General features: G+C 38.3%; 1 protein-coding gene across 1 annotated transcript in view; it reads left to right on the top strand.

Moving 5' to 3' along the window:
- kctd16b (potassium channel tetramerization domain containing 16b) overlaps positions 1-6,449 on the top strand; it is a 33,668-nt gene extending 27,219 nt beyond the window's left edge. The window contains exon 3 of the mRNA XM_046868757.1: positions 5,488-6,449. Within this exon, the coding sequence (XP_046724713.1) occupies positions 5,488-5,951 (464 nt within the window). The 3' untranslated portion in view covers positions 5,952-6,449. The remainder of the gene's footprint in view (positions 1-5,487) is intronic.
- Positions 6,450-17,761: the final 11,312 nt, after the last annotated feature.

Raw genomic sequence — 17,761 nt, 5'->3', positions numbered from 1 at the left:
ATTGGCTGGAGGTTCAGGTGTGAATAGTGGATTGTGATTAGCTGGAAGTTCAGGTGTGAATAGTGGATTGTGATTGGCTGGAGGTTCAGGTGTGAATAGTGGATTGTGATTGGCTGGAGGTTCAGGTGTGAATAGTGGATTCTGATTGGCTGGAGGTTCAGGTGTGAATAGTGAATTGTGATTAGCTGGAGGTTCAGGTGTGAATAGTGGATTGTGATTGGCTGGAGGTTCAGGTGTGAATAGTGGATTGTGATTGGGTGGAGGTTCAGGTGTGAATAGTGGATTGTGATTGGGTGGAGGTTCAGGTGTAAATAGTGGATTCTGATTGGCTGGAGGTTCAGGTGTGAATAGTGAATTGTGATTGGCTGGAGGTTCAGGTGTGAATAGTGGATTGTGATTGGCTGGAAGTTCAGGTGTGAATAGTGGATTCTGATTGGCTGGAAGTTCAGGTGTGAATAGTGGATTCTGATTGGCTGGAAGTTCAGGTGTAAATAGTGGATTGTGATTGGCTGGAGGTTTAGGTGTGTATAGTGGATTGTGATTGGCTGGAGGTTCAGGTGTAAATAGTGGATTGTTTTTGGCTGGAGGTTCAGGTGTGAATAGTGGATTCTGATTGGCTGGAAGTTCAGGTGTGAATAGTGGATTCTGATTGGCTGGAAGTTCAGGTGTGAATAGTGGATTGTGATTGGCTGGAAGTTCAGGTGTGAATAGTGGATTGTGATTGGCTGGAGGTTCAGGTGTAAATAGTGGATTGTTTTTGGCTGGAGGTTCAGGTGTGAATAGTGGATTGTGATTGGCTGGAAGTTCAGGTGTGAATAGTGGATTGTGATTGGCTGGAAGTTCAGGTGTGAGTTCAGATTGTTGAACACACAGTTAGTTTGTGTTTGTTAGTTGAACCTAAATAAATACGCTGCTTATAAACATGTTACTATGGTAACATCCAGTTCCAGTTCCATCCAGAGTGAGATGGTGATTGTACACGTTTCATAACTTCTATGGTGAATTAGGATTTTCATAAACAGCTGCATTTTTGACATATTCTTTTGAAATGAGAAGTGAAACAAAACCAGAAGTTCACCAGATTTATTAACTCTTTGTAAATAAATATAAACTTTTGGAACTACTTTATCTGTGTGTGTGATTCGCAGCAGAAGAACAGTAGATGGAACAAGTCATATATAAAATAAAAATGAAGCGTTATTTTGATCCATTCAGTCAGTTTCGCTCTGCAAACATCAATAACAGCTTAAACTCCTCAATGCTGTTACCATGAAGTAATGAAGTAACCATGGTATTAGGTAATAATCCATGGCTTGGTGTGAGACCTTACACCATTATAATTCTCACCACCTCACCTCCGGACCTTCTTCACCTCCACATCTGCATTAACAACCTGTAACACCTCACACCTGGATCTGGAGTATCACTTATAAAAACATGCAAACAGCATGTGCAGAAATAATTTATGCAAATATTATTAATATATTTATCAAATTCAGAATTCATATAAATACCATCTTGCTCTGAGCGTCTGTGTTTTTCTGAGCCGAAGATCTGGAAGGTTCAGTGTAATTTGTATAGCGCTTTTAACAATAGATAATGTACCAAAGCAGCTTTATAGAATTAAATAAATGATGAATTCAAATTTAAAATGAATCCCAAATGGTTTATTCCTAATGATCGAGCTGGAGGTGCACGTGGTGAAGGAAAAAACTTCCAGAGATGATATAAAGAAGAAACCTTGAGAGGAACCAGACTCAAAAGAAAGCCATCCTCATCTGGGTGACACTGAATGTCCTTTTATTACAATTCCATCATTATTGAGGTTATCAGCTGATCACTGAAGGAGACGTGTTTAGATTTGGTATGATGTCTTTACTTCTTCTGGTTTTAAGAAAAACTCTGGAAGCTGCGTTTGGTTGAATAAAGGGGTGTAGTACATACAGTTTTCAGAGGATTATTTAGAGCTCAGGAGAAAGTGTGTGCTGTACCCCCTCGCTGATCCAGAGCTCCTCAAGCCTCGATCACAGGTGTCATTTAAATTAATACAATTACATTGTGTTCTGATGACTGCAGTAAAACAGAGAAAACACACACACACACACACACACACACACACACACACGGTGGTTTCCAAAAATATCTCACACATGTGGACACAGTACTCACCCCATTACCTTTATTATAATGTTGTTTAATAAAGTCTTCATGGCTACAATTATGTTCTTAAACATCCGTATAAACGACTAATAACTCCAGCGAAGAGCATGCGCGTTCACGGTGTGAATCATTTGTGACATCTCGAGTATCATTTGCATAATTCATGCAAATGATCTGAAGAAGCTTCATTAAAAATCTGACACGAATCAGAGTGGTGAAATATCAAAGATCAGTACAGACGGAGGTGAAAACACGAGAAGACGACGCTTTAGTGACGGGGTGAAGTAGACTCGAAATGGTTCTTCAACCTCAGATGGTGTCAAGAACGAACTCATGAAAGGGAAAGAACCTTTTCCCTATTTAGAGACAGTGGCATTGAGTAAAAGACAGGAGGTGGAGCTGGAGGTAGCAGAGCTGAAGATGTTGAGATGTTCATTGAGAGTGACGATGATGGACAGGATTAGAAATGAGAGACTGTGCAAGTAGGACGTTTTGGAGACAAGGTGATTGAGATGTGATGTGCAGAGGAGGAACATCGGGAGAAGAATGCTGAGGATGTAGAAAAAGAGGAAGGCCAAGGAGGAGGTTTATGGATGTGGTGAGGGAAGACATGAAGGTGGTTGGTTTAAAAGAGTCTGATGTAGAGGACGGGGGGGGTATGGAGATGGATGACCTGCTGTGGAGACTCCTAGGAGCAGCTGAAAGAAGATGATGTAGAACATAAAGAAAGCTGAGTCATGCTTTTGTGTATGCTGTTCCTCATGTGGGCGGCCATTTTGATTTAATGTCACTCCTTGAACTCGGGAAGAAAGACACCGTCTTGACTTCATGATTATCACTTCAGGGGTTTCCTGTTCAGAGGGCAGATGTTTTACTAAAATCGTAGAGAAAACGATTTTGCTTTAACTGTTAAATAAATTCAGGATTTCCCTCCGTTATAAAGGCATGTGACATATTTCCACCACTCAAGTTCATGAGGCAGAATGTAATCGATCAGGAAATCTCTATTTTTCTTGTTGCTGTTGATTAATTTATAACAGAACTGTTCTCAAAACACCACCAACAAACCCACGTTCATGTTTATCACAATTTTAATAACCTATAAATGACTTCATAACTGATAATAGTTTGTAAAGTTTAGCAGTTATTACTCTGAACCACTGAGTTATTACCTGGAACCCGAGTTATAAAATAATGTCCACGTTTATAGTCGAAAATATGAGAAAATATAAAACAGCTTCAAATAGAACAATTATTGTTTTTGTTATTTTTGGTTATTTTTTATAACCTAAATGTTCACAAATGAAGCCAAAAATATTCATATACACACATATATATATATATATATATATATATATATATATATATATACATACACATACACACACACACACACCCACCCATCCATCTATATCTATATCTATATCTATATATATATATATCTATATATATATATATATATATATATATATATATATATATATATATATATATACACACACAGTGATGAAAATAAGTATTTGAACACCCTGCTATTTTGCAAGTTCTCCCACTTAGAAATCATGGAGGGTCTGAAATTGTCATCGTAGGTGCATGTCCACTGTGAAAATCCAGAAATCACAATGTATGATTTTTAAACTATTTATTTGTATGATACAGCTGCAAATAAGTATTTGAACACCTGTCTATCAGCTAGAATTCTGACCCTCAAAGACCTGTTAGTCTGCCTTTAAAATCTCCACCTCCACTACATTTATTATCCTAAATTAGATGCACCTGTTTGAGGTCGTTAGCTGCATAAAGACACCTGTCCACCCCATACAATCAGTAAGAATCCAACTACTAACATGGCCAAGACCAAAGAGCTGTCCAAAGACACTAGAGACAAAATTGTACACCTCCACAAGGCTGGAAAGGGCTACGGGGAAATTGCCAAGCAGCTTGGTGAAAAAAGGTCCACTGTTGGAGCAATCATTAGAAAATGGAAGAAGCTAAACATGACTGTCGATCTCCCTCGGACTGGGGCTCCATGCAAACAAAGGCTCCTGTACAAAATATTAACATTGACTTTCTCAGGTGTTCAAATACTTATTTGCAGCTGTATCATACAAATAAATAGTTTAAAAATCATATATTGTGATTTCTGGATTTTTTTTTTTAGATTATGTCTCTCACAGTGGACATGCACCTACGATGACAATTTCAGACCCCTCCATGATTTCTAAGTGGGAGAACTTGCAAAATAGCAGTGTGTTCAAATACTTATTTTCCTCACTGTATCTATCTATCTATCTATCTATCTATCTATATATATATATATGTGTTTGTTTTGTTGTATTAATATCTTTGATGTCCAATATTTGACCTGGACAAACCATTTTCCATTATATATACATACACATACAAAATAACACTGTAACGCAAATTAATTTTAACATCAATTATATTCACAACATTCTTTCTTTACTCAGATATAAAAAAAATACATAAAAAAACTCTTCCAAAAATTTGTTTTGTGCCAAATCTCAAATCAGCACTAAAATCTATCAAAATTAAATGATTAATTAAATTGAATATTAGATAAAGCACCAAAATTACTTTGAAACATTTACAATAATATTTAGTCTTCATGCTCTATGTTGACTTTGGTTTCACTAATAAACATACATTTGCATAAAGCATCAATATTTGTCCATGTTGATTAGAGTATTAAAAACGTGAAAAGTATTAATTTAAGGTACATTTAAAACAGATACAAATGCATGATTAAGTTATGATTAATCACCAGTTAACTTGTAACAACCATGTGATTGATCGTGATTAAATATTTTCATTGATTGACAGCAATATTAATTCACATAAATTATATATTTATATATTCATATTTAATTTATTGAAATATATATATATATATATATATATATATATATATATATATATATATATATATATATATATATATATAATAATGATATTTTTATTATATTTTTTTAAAAATTATTTAAAATTTATTATTTACTGTAATCCTTTGTAAGATTTTTGAACCACTTTCAAGTGAATGTGTATTATATTATATATATATATAATACTAAAACAATGCATATTTTATTTTTAATAGTTTATAAGAAAAAAAGGTCTAAATGATGAATATCGCATTCTGAAATGGATTCATTCTTCATATTGGTTGTTTTGTCATTTCCACTGCATATGCAATATATTCACAGTGTTCATTTACCCATGATGCTTTATGGTTTCATGTTGTGAGTTTCCTTCAGAATTACATCATGCTCTTCGTGGTTCATATTGTGTCTCGTGGTCTTGTTCCAGGTGGATCATCTCGCTGGTCCTCGCCGCCTTGTGACTGCTGCTGCAAAGGCCACAAGGGTGAAGGCGATGGTGAGAGCGGCACCTCCTTCAACGAGCTCTCCACCTCTAGCTCAGAGAGCCAATCAGAAGCCAGTTCCCCTCAGGGTACGGTCATTCGGGGTCCTGTCAGCCGACAAGCTCGCGTCCAAACGCTCGACCGACCACCCAAGAAAGAAAGGCCAGGAGGTCAGCTCCTGCAGCAGCAGCAATCCGAGCAGCGGCGCAAGAGCGATCTCCTCCGTACGCTTACCAGCAGCTCACGGGACACCAGCGGCAGCAAGAAACGACCCACAAAGGAGAAGATGAGCGTGGAACAGGAGCTGGAGAAGTGCATCCAGGACTTCCATAAGATCAAGATCCCTGAGCACTTCCCAGAGCGCAAGTACATGTGGCAGGCCGACCTTCTCCGCAAGTACCGCCTTTGAGCGAAGGGGAAATAGTTCTTTTAGGATAATTAGGAATTTGGACCAATTTGGAAGGAGGACTCTGAAGCTATGAGGTGTGCGGATGCACGAATTCTTCTCCACTGCCTCAGATCTGCGGGTCTTCTGTGTAACTGCCAGTTTCACTCCGGATTGCTTGAAGCTCATGTGTATTGTTAAAAAAGCACAATTGTTGGATTTTCATTTATTTATTTATTTATTTATTTATTTATTTATGTGTTTTGGCTTGCCAGCTTGTACGCAGCACGAATATGTCCGTTTGTGACCTTGACAGCATTAGAGGTCACATTCAGATGGTCCAGAGGTCGGTGGCGGACGTGCATCCGTGAATCATAAATAATTCATCCCGTCTCTATTGTGTCCTCTCTAAAAATAGCCAGCGTTTTGTTGCGCGCCAGAGCCAGGGTTTCATTTCAGCACTTCGAGAAGCACAGAGGACTAAATGTTTCCTTCTATCTGCTTTCCTGAAACGACATCACGGCCCAATCACCTTTTATATATATATATATATATATATATATATATATATATATATATATATATAAAAACGCCTCCACGTCGATTTGGTCTGGGCTCGAGGAAACTCAACACTGCTTTCCTCTAAATGTGTCGAAACCACAGTTTGAACTCCATCGATCCAAAACCCAGAGTTTAAAACTGAAAGTGTGATGGATTTTACATATGATACGCATTTTAGGGACAGAGACACACAAACACACACACACACACACACACAGACACACACACACACAGACACACACACACACACACACACACACACACACACACACACACACACACACACACACACACACACACACACAAGCATGAAGGACAAAAAAGTACACCGGACGAAAAAAATTAAATAAAATTGCATCTGTAACTACCGAGTAAAGATTGTACAGATTAACATGAGCATCAATAATCACAAATAATAAATATATGATCAAACCTATGACTGTTCTAATAAAATATTTACATCGATATGAATCCACTATATAAATAGGAACTGAAACCAAATGTTATTTATTTAATAATTTGTTTTGTAAAAACAAAAAAGAAAGAATATATGCAAATGTATAAAAATTTTCATTTGTTTGTTATAAAAAAATATCACAACAGAAAAGCATTTCTTTTAAATGTACCAGTTACTGATACTAAACATTTAATAGTTTAATTAAGAACAATAATAAATGATGCTTTACAGAAGGTTTGAGTTCATTATCCTCCTAAACTTCAAAAATCCAGAAAATCAAAAGAAATCTGGATATAAACTTCATGTATATAAATTATACATTGCATTAATAATGCTCTTTTATTATGTGGTGTATTTAATACATGCACATTTACTTTTATTTTTTTCATCATGGATTTAAAAACATTCAGTGAAATTGGCAGGTTAAATGCTCTGAGGTTTAAAACAATAAACCGGAAATATAAATCTCGAAGAAATCCAGGGATTTTTTTTAAATCCTCAGCTTATTTGCACAGGATCCGAATTACCTGCGTCCTTAAAAGTGATAGAAGAATCTCTCATCATCTTGCAAAACGTCAGACGAAAAGAAAACCACGGAAAAATTCAACTGAAAATAAAATCTCGCCACAAAAATGAGTTTCCAGAGTTACGACAGCGTTTTTAGGGCCACATTATAAAAATTACAAAATCTAAGATTAGGAGAATAAAATGATTCAAGTGGAAAGATTTTGAGAAAAATCACAGAAGTGTGAGACACGTTTCGCAGTTTTGTGTCAAATTTAAAATAATTGTGGAGGATACGGTTAAATCATACTTTAAGTTAGGATTAGCAAATTGTACTCAAATTTGAATTATTTACTCAAAATATTACGACTATTATATACTATATATGTAGTACAGAGTAACACAAACTAAACTCAAACATTTTGGATGATTTATTCGAATAAAATTAAAGCAAATGTTTTTTGTTTTTCCGTAAAGATTTGAACATAAAGATCTTCAGAGTTTTCGGTTGCATTATTCTTTCCCAGTTCAGTAAATACCACTGCAGATGCTGAACTAAAGCCTGCATTTAAAATCGTTATAAAGTGACTATCATGTGAACAAACAAAAGAGCACAAAGGAAATACACCAGTTAGAAGTTCCACCATCCACATGTTCATCTCCTGTCAAACCTAAACATATTTAAATAGAACAAAAACATCAAAACCCCAATTCTGTGCCTTATTTCCACTATTGCACCGAGATCTCATTGATTTGGGCAACTTACATCATGTTGCCATAAATATTCGGACACCCGCCTTTTCCTCACATAAGTGGTTCTTCACCAAACTGTTGGCACAAATTTTGAGACACCCAATTGTATCACACGTCTTTGGATGCAGAAGAATTGAAATTTTCCCTTCACCTGAACTACGAGACCCAAAACCTGTTCCAGTTCCATGAAGATCTGCTGTCCATGGGTTGGATTTGGTGGAATTACTCCTGCTATAGAGCTCCAACCCTTCCAAACACCTATGGGATGACTGAACACTGACTGCACCCCAGGAACCTCCTCACCTTCTCACCTACATCAGTACCTGACTTTACTGACACTCTTGTGGCAGATTGAATCTCCACAAAATCTAGTGGAACATCTTCCCAGGAGAGTGGAGCTCATTATCACAGGAAATTTGAAATAAATGTGGAATGGGATGTTCACAAAGAAGCACAAACCATTTATATGGTCAGGTGTCACATTAAGAAACATTAAGAAATGTAACTCCCGAACACACTCCATGTTATTTTGTGGAAACGTTTTTCACTTCCCTCACCGAATAGATCAGATCTTTTCCACCTTCACGTGACGCGAGTCTGGGACGTGTTACGCTCAAACCTGGAGTGTGAAGTGTAAATCCGACGTGTTGCATGTGTGTGTGTGTGTGTGTGTGTGTGTGTGTGTGTGTGTGTGAGCGTGTGAGATTGGACAGCAGAACAGAACCATCATTAGTTATTCTGTAGGAAGTCTGTGAACTTTGCTAGAACCAAATTGGATTCTCTGAAAGCAGAAACAGAACAAATGTCAGGTAGATCTGAAGTGTTTGTTCGCTGTTCTGTAGAAATGAAACGATTTCTATTAAAATAAAAAAGAGGCTCAGTTTATACACCATTCCAGGCCATGGAACCCTGAAGCTGCTGAGTTATTCCTTATAATTCAGGGTTTATACGCCGGTGCAGTGACAGATGACAGACTTCCTGCTGTCCTACGTCGGAATGTTTAAATGTTTGATGTGAGATTGGATTTTCAGATTGAATATTCAGATCGAGTTTGTGCACTTGAAAGAAAACGTGTACAAAGTGAATACTGATCCCTGGTGCTCATCCCAGGTCAGCAGATCATCCCGGTCTGAGATCTTTACACCAGAATTCTGCACGTCAGTGCAATTCATCTCAGATCAGAAGTAAAATCTCACGTGTTCAGATGGTGATCCAGTAATTTATTAACTACATGCAGATAAAACATCAGATCAGGAGAGATCATTCTAGGGCAAAACAGAATAAAAGAGATCAGACTATAACAGAGGAGGATAGATCAGACCAAACCGGTTCAGGCCAATACAGATCAGACCAGAATAAACCAGATTAGACATAAGCACATCAGAACAGTGCTAAACAGAACATAATGAACCAAATCAGATCAAACTAGAACAGAACATATCAAATCAAACTAGATTAGATCAGAAGAGAGTTAAACAGAACATAATGGAACAAACCCAATTAGGCCAGATCAGATCAGATCAAACCAGAACAAGACAGACAACAACAGATTAGATCTGAGCAGTATAGCAGAGACCAAATCAGAATAGAACATAGATCAAACCAGATCAGACCAGAAGAGGACAGAATAGATCAGAGCACAGCGGACCAAACCCAATCGGATCAGACCAGATCAGAAGAGAGATAAACAGAACATAATAGAACAAACCAGATTAGGCCAGAAGAGATCCGATCAAATGGAAACATAACAAAACAGACAACAACTGATTAGATCAGACCAGTGTCATACAGACCAAACCAGATCAGATCATTTGTCTCCAGAAAACAAACAAATCACTGATAATCTCTTTTCAGTATCATGTCGATGATAAAACACAAATCCTGAGATGTTTTTTTCGTTAAAAGGTTTGAAAAATTGTTTGTTACAGATTAATAAAAAAGTCACATTCGTTTTAAATCCTGAATTATTCGACCTGCAGCTCAATTTACTCATTAATCAACTCGTATCTGAAACACAAGCTTTAAATCCAAAGTCTCCTTTTAATCCGATGCTTTTATTTCGATAAAATCCACACCAAGATCACAGCCACGTTCAGGAACGAGACACGAGTCGTAGCAAAAAAGCACAAAAGGGGTTTAGAATGATGAGGGTTTATTTGTGAACCAGAACATTGTGCACACGTGGAGTAACAATAACTTTATACACATCATCTGATTCGTTACAATATAACAAAGAAATTAATATAAATATAATCAGAATAAAAATAATGTGTGGATTGTTTCGACGACTGTTTTCTCAAAGCTGAATGTTGTTCCATGATACAGAACAGAAGTGTGTGATCTGAAAGATCTTCAGTAATAAACAGAACAGGATTTGAAATTGTTTTTATGTATAAATAAATAAATGACTGAATAAACACATGCTGGAGTTTGAGAATGTCATTGTTTAAATTAGCTGTTGCATTGTTCAATTTCATTTGCAAATCAGATCAGATCAGATCAGACCAAATCAAACCTGAACAGGAAAGAAAACATTTATCTCCAGAACAATCCCACTTTAGAGTTTGGAGGTTGAGACTTGGATTTGGGATGGTAGCTGGTATTTAGAGACGCTGTGGTGAAAATCTCTTCATACAAGAAAATTTACCTCAGAAAAGGAGTCTGGTGGAAAAAAGACACCTGATGTTCCATCTTTTTAATAGATTTATGTATGTTTTAAGATCATGAAGTCCTCAAGGACCCAAAACCACAAGCTTAAGATCAGGTTCCAGGTAGGACCATGTATGATGTTGATTGTGTACAGATTATTTAACTACATGTTTAAAGTGTCTACAAATCTACAGCATTTATCTTAAAGATAAAGAAAATTCAAAGTACATCTGACAGGAAAGCGATTTGATATGTTTCCAAATCGGATCAGATTTGGAGCACGGGTTGGACTTGATAATCTACAAATGATTGGCCTTTGGAACGTTCTTGCTCTCTCTCCACGCCATTCCTCCAGGAGAGATCATGCTGCTCTCAGGATTAAAGCAAGAACACCAACATGAAGCTTTTTCTTCAGCAGGATACACAAGGCTGATCTTCTTACAGAGGAATCAGAAGATCAGCGATTGCTCAGATTCCAAACCCTGCAGATGGGCAAATCATATCTGTGTGTAATCTAAAGCCTCAGAGATGGCTGAGACAGGTTTGAAACATGACAGGTTTGAAAAAAAAAAAGCGGTGAATAAAATGAAACCAGATTTTTCACAAGATAAATGAGAATCTGCATCTGATGAAGACAAAATAATTTTTTTAAATCAGATTATTTGACAGAACCACTCAAACCAAAATCTGCACATCTCCAAATATTTGGGATTATAAGTGATTTAATACTGCAGATGAGGTATAATAAGTAAGTGATGATCCACGATGTGGAGGTGAAGAAGGTCCGAAGGTGAGGTGGAGAGCATTATAATGGTGTATGGTCTCACACCAAGCTGTGGATCACCTGATATCATGGTCACTTCCAGCATTGAGAAGTTCAAGCTGTTATTGATGTTTGCAGAGTGAAACTGACTGAATGGATCAAAATAACACTTTTATTACAGATTTTATATACGACTCGTTCATCTACAGTTCTGCTGCTCTGAATCACACACACAGATAAAGTAGTGCCAGAAGATTACATAAGAGAGAGGGTGTCTGTGCTGCATCTTTACTAATAATGAAGCTGATGGAGATACCTCCTGCTGCTGTTTTTCACTCCTGTTTATTTAAACACTTGAACCTCCAGTTAGAAGTCAAATATCTGATCATCAAAACTATCTGACATGCTTCCCCTCCATTAATAATCTATAAAAAAAAGTTGGAAATCTCACCTAAAAGGCTTTTTGCTTTAGATTACAATTTTTAAAAAAGAAAAATTGCTTGTCATTATTCCTTCACCTTGTAAATCCTTTGTCACCTCTAATCTGCAGTTGTGTTTAACTGAATGTGTTCAACAACAGCCTTTTAACACGTCTAAAGAGAATCTAGCAGTTCTGTTGCTCCAGCAGCTCAACAAGCCCAAATAAATCTCCACTTAAGTCACCCGACATCCTGAGTTCACAGCAGGGGAACAAATAATTGCCTATTGGTTTCCAGTGTTGGATTTCATGTCACAAGATTAATTCAGTAGCGAGTTAAAAGCCCTTTGGAGGTAGAAGGATTAATTCAGCACTCCTGAAGCAGGACAGCAGTTTGGTTCAGTGCTGTGAGAGTGCAGGAGAACTTCAGGAACCTAAATAAGTGAAGATGGAGGGAATATTTTAAGCAGCTGATAATTGAGGAAAATGAGAGAGAAGGTTGGATGGTGTGGAGATGTGAAGCAGGAAGTGGATATTATTAGTAAGGAGGAAGTGAGAGCAGCGATTAAGAGGATGAAGAGTGGAAAGTCGGTTGGACCAGATGACATACTGGTAGAAGCGTGGAGATGTTTAGTTGAGATGCAGGGGAGTTTTTAACCAGATTGTTCAACAGGATTTTGGAAGGTGAGAAGATGCCTGAGGAATGGAGAAGGAGTGTGCTGGTACTGATCTTTAAGAATAAGGGAGATGTGCAGACCTGCAGTAACTACAGGGGAATTAAGTTGATCAGTCACACCATGAAGTTATGGGAAAGAGTAGTGGAAGCCAGGCTGAGAGAAGAGGTGACCATCTGTGAGCAGCAGTATGGTTTCATGCTGAGGAAGAGCACCACAAATGCATTATTTGCTTTGAGAATGTTGATGGAGAAGTATAGAGAAGGTCAGAAGGAGTTGCATTGTGTGTTTGTGGATTTAGAGAAAGTCTCCTTTACTGCACTGCGCGGCTCTTCTGAGGGTCTACAGCCTTGAACATTTTTAATGTTATGAGTTTCATGTAACATTATTCAGAGGGAATCTCATGGTGCACTGAAAACAAGACAAATTATCTGAAAACCAGATGATGGAAATGGAGAATTGGATGGAATTTATTCTGCTTGCCTTATGAAATCCTTAAACATTAATCTGGCTGGTTCATATATTAGGGATGTGCATCTCCATAGCTGAAGCTGTTGCGACCGGTTAAATGTCAGACAATATTTTCACGGACAGGCGTTTAAGGTGTGGCGGATAAATACAACAACAACAAAAAAATGATAAGAACATAAAAACTGATATTTTCTAAATATAATAATAAATGTGAATCACTGTGTTGTTGTTTGTTTATTTTGCTCTCTTGGGGTTAAAATTTAGCAGTAATGTATTATGTGTTAGCGGCCGGAGCTCCTTTAAGAAGGTAGTGGATGGAGGTAAGTCATGTGAGCGGAGCTCCTTTAAGAAGGTAGTGGATGGAGGTAAGACATGTGACTGGAGCTCCTTTAAGAAGGTAGTGGATGGAGGTAAGTCGTGTGACCGGAGCTCCTTTAAGAAGGCAGTGGATGGAGGTAAGTCGTGTGACCGGAGCTCCTTTAAGAAGGTAGTGGATGGAGGTAAGACGTGTGACCGGAGCTCCTTTAAGAAGGTAGTGGATGGAGGTAAGTCGTGTGACCGGAGCTCCTTTAAGAAGGTAGTGGATAGAGGTAAGTCATGTGAGTGGAGCTCCTTTAAGAAGGTAGTGGATGGAGGTAAGACATGTGACTGAGGCATCATGACATACATCAAGAGTGAGTCATAGACACATGTGAAGGAGAAAAGCCGGTCATTTTCCAAAATTAAACATCGTTCAGAATCAGATCATAAATAAAACTGAAATAATGTAAGTTACGTATTCTTTGTGTGGCCCGGTACCAAATGATTCACGGACCGGTGCCGGTCCACGACCCGGGGGTTGGGGACCACTGCTTCAAAAGATACATTTGAAGCAGCTACAGATACGTTAAAATTCACCGCTATTTCGATACAGTGCGATCTAATTTCCATTGCTTTAACGGAAAAATATGAAGCTCTGCAATTCAACATGGTACAGATACAGTAGTTTTCTTTATTTGAAAAATTTCTTTGGTTCAGACAGACAGCAAAAAAGATACATTTTTAATTTCAATGCATTCTGACTTTTTGCCCTTTCACAAGCACGCCTTTGTAGTGCAAAAATAAATAAATAAAAAAAAAGACGTTTTGTTTCTTTTGCTGTCTGCAGGAAGATGCAGCTCTACCTCTGCCATGTTAATCTGTGTTCCATGTGACTCTCAGGACACGCCTCGGTCTCTATGTGTTAGTACATCGTATTCACGTAGCAGCAGCGGTGCTGAGAATCTACATATCCAATATTGGTCAGAAATTATTGGTCACGTTCTAAATCATTAAAATGTTACACATATACTAATCATTTTATATAAATTTATATAACTGACACAAAGATGTTAAAAATGATGCATCGTGATACAAATGCCAACTTTATCCACTGCACACTTTTTAAAATCTTCAGTAGTTAGAACTCGACACAATGTAAAAAAAACTATGAATAATTTCACAGATGTTTCCCCTGATGTTTTGTATACAACAAAAATACTGACAGATACTCCAGTAAATACAGCAGCTGCTCCGTCCACGTTCTCACAACCCAAACCAACTTTTGATCTCACCATGTCTTCATTTTCAAACTTAAGTGATGAATGATGTCATTCTTTTTTTCACTCTCAAATAAATGATGTAACCATGTGTTGATCCTCTTCATGCTGTAATGAAGCATAAAAAAAACATTTCTGCTGTTTGTTGACTCGCCTGGATATCAATATATAGGATCTCAGATATAAACACAAACATGTCAACAAGCTAAACAAGTTCCAGTTACTTTCCTCTTTCCATCCTGTGAGACCATGCAGGTCTGTTTCTGCAGCACATGAGCTGGAGAGGTGTGCGTGTGTGTGTGTGTGTGTGTGTGTGTGTGTGTGTGTGTGTGTGTGTGTGTGTGTTACAGGGATGTGGAGATAAAAACCCTGATCTGTTGAAGCTGATCTTGAAGAGCTCTAAAAAGAGATGCTGTTTTTCCCTGCAGGCTGAATGGTCTGGAGTCCTGTGGAGCCACGAGCAAATCTCAAACACTCTCCTCTCACCTGCTCAGAATATAGAAATAGAAAATATGACAATATGAGCTCAGGGACTGCTGGTGGTGTGTGTGTGTGTGTGTGAGAGAGAAAGAGAGAAGAGGGGGGGTGGTTGGGGGTTCTGACCAGGCGATGGCTTATCGAATTTGGGTGATGGAGATGAAACCAGGCTCAAGGATGCATCGTTGCAAAATGTGAAACACAGAAGCAATAACGCAGCCCATGGCAGCTGTGGATTACTCACACACACACACACACACACACACACACACACACACACTGACGGTTTCTATGGCAATTTTATATCATGTACATAATTATTACATAACAGCTCCACTGGAAATCATCACGTGTGAACTCGAACAAGGAATCGAGCTTAAAGAACTCCTCCAAGAACCTGCTGATGATCCAGTACTTAGGAGATTTTAATGCTGTGCATAAGCGAATAATCTACACTACATAACCTCCACATCTACACACACTCCTATGATGCGTTCTCTTCTTTATACTGAGATGCTTTTCTGCTCAGCGTGGTTGTAAAGAGTGCTCATTTCATTGAGTCTGGTGATTCTCCACTGAGCTCTCAAATAAACAAGATGCTACTGTGTGTGTGTGTGTGTTAACTCTAGAGACTGCTGTGTGTGAAAATCCCAGGAGAAATCCTCTAGTAGCAACAGTCACGCCAGGGTTAGAAGGTACACAGATCACACACACTGATGTAAAGATGAACTGAAAGTTTTGACCTGCAGCTGCTTGATTTTATGAACTTGTGCTGGTGTTTGCTTTTGCTTTTAATATTTATAATTACACTCTTGATATCGTTTAAATGAGGATGAGGTTCCCCTTTGAGTCTGGTTCCTCTCACGGTTTCTTCCTCATTCATCTAAGGAAGTTTTTCCTTCACCATAGTCGCCCCAGTCTTCATCATCAGGGATAAACACACATCATTCACCTTCATTCTAAAATTCTGTAAAGCTGCTTTGAGACAATGTCCATTGTGAAAAGTCCAATAGAAAAAAACTTGAACTTAAACTTTCCACTGAGCAGCTGAGGGGGTTAAGGGCATTGCTCAGGAGCTCAGGAGTGGCATCTCGGTGTGGCTGGGATTTGAACTGATGGAGGTAAGACATGTGACCGGAGCTCCTTTAAGAAGGTAGTGGATGGGGGTAAGTCATGTGACCTAAGCAGCATGACCTGCATCAAGAGTGAGTAATGAACTTCACGTGTATGTGTGTATGTGTGTATGTGTGTGTGTGTGTGTGTGTGTGTGTGTGGGACTCCTGAGTGTTCTGCTCTGTATGGTGTAGCTTGTTTCTCTCTCTGGAGGCTACAGACTGAGAACCAGTCAAAACTCCGGGGGGTTATACATCAGACCCTGAAGGTTTCATTGTCTGCCGAGATCCTAATCCTCCAAGATCTAAGTGAAGGTAAGTAAGTGTAGAGCAGGGTGTGTGACCTCACAGTGTGTAACTGTCTGCTTGTGTACCTGTGCCAAACCATTCATGCATAAATCTAACTGAAGTCTAGTCTCTGCCAGGAGCAACAATCGTTTTCATTTCTTTCATCGGCGAAATATTTTACTCTGTGCATTAGAGAATGTAGAAAATCCTTTCATTTTACACCGATGGTCCTGATGATACTGCACTGTTAGCCAGCTGGTCTACTCAGAGTCACGGGGCACAGGAGGCACTTATCTTTAACACACATCAGGAAGCTCGAGATGGAGGAAATGGCAATTAACAGACCACTGGGCCGAAATCCAATTCATACCAGTGAGCCAGGATCGTTTAGAGAGAGAGAGAGAGAGAGAGAGAGAGAGAGAGAGAGAGAGAGAGAGAGAGAGAGAGAGAAAGAAAGAAAGAAAGAAAGAAAGACCACAGTGGCTTTTGATTACTGTAGAGAGAGAAACCGATTAAAAATAAAGGGAAGCTTTTCACTGGAGGTTGAGCATTAATTTGTCTGCTTGTGTTGCCTCGGTGACTGAGAAACAAGGAAATAATTTGGCACAAAATAGTTGGAGGAGAAAAAGTCTGTCCTCGGATGAATTAGTGCAAATTGGTGCACTCCAACCAGAACACAGACACAAACATTTAAATCCAGCATTAATGATTTACCGCTTAGTTAGGAGAATGGTATTGAATGTGCACTATACTGACACCTAGTGTCCGAGCAAAGAAATGCGTTTACGATCGCTGCCGTTATTTATCTCCGTGTTGTGTCGTCACGGCTCGAGCTGCCAAATAACAGATTTTGTGATACAATTTATGCACATGGTGCCTGTATATGTATAATAAAATCTATAACACACAACAGGGTGTGCTGAAAATAGAAAAACAACCAGCGTAACACTGGATAGCGTCATGCTATATAACACGAAGCTGATTATATAACACTAATTCTCGTGTTTTATTCCTGTTATTCCACAGCAATTCACCAATAATTACAATGTTTTATTTATCAAACAACAACATGTATTACTTTTTATCCATTTAAAGCTACGACGTTCCCGAAGACATGTTAGTTCCCATTC

This window comes from Silurus meridionalis, chromosome 15, assembly GCF_014805685.1.
Source record: "Silurus meridionalis isolate SWU-2019-XX chromosome 15, ASM1480568v1, whole genome shotgun sequence".
NCBI lineage: Eukaryota > Metazoa > Chordata > Actinopteri > Siluriformes > Siluridae > Silurus > Silurus meridionalis.
Note: the sequence above shows the minus strand (reverse complement) of the source record. Positions and strands in the feature narration are given on the sequence as shown.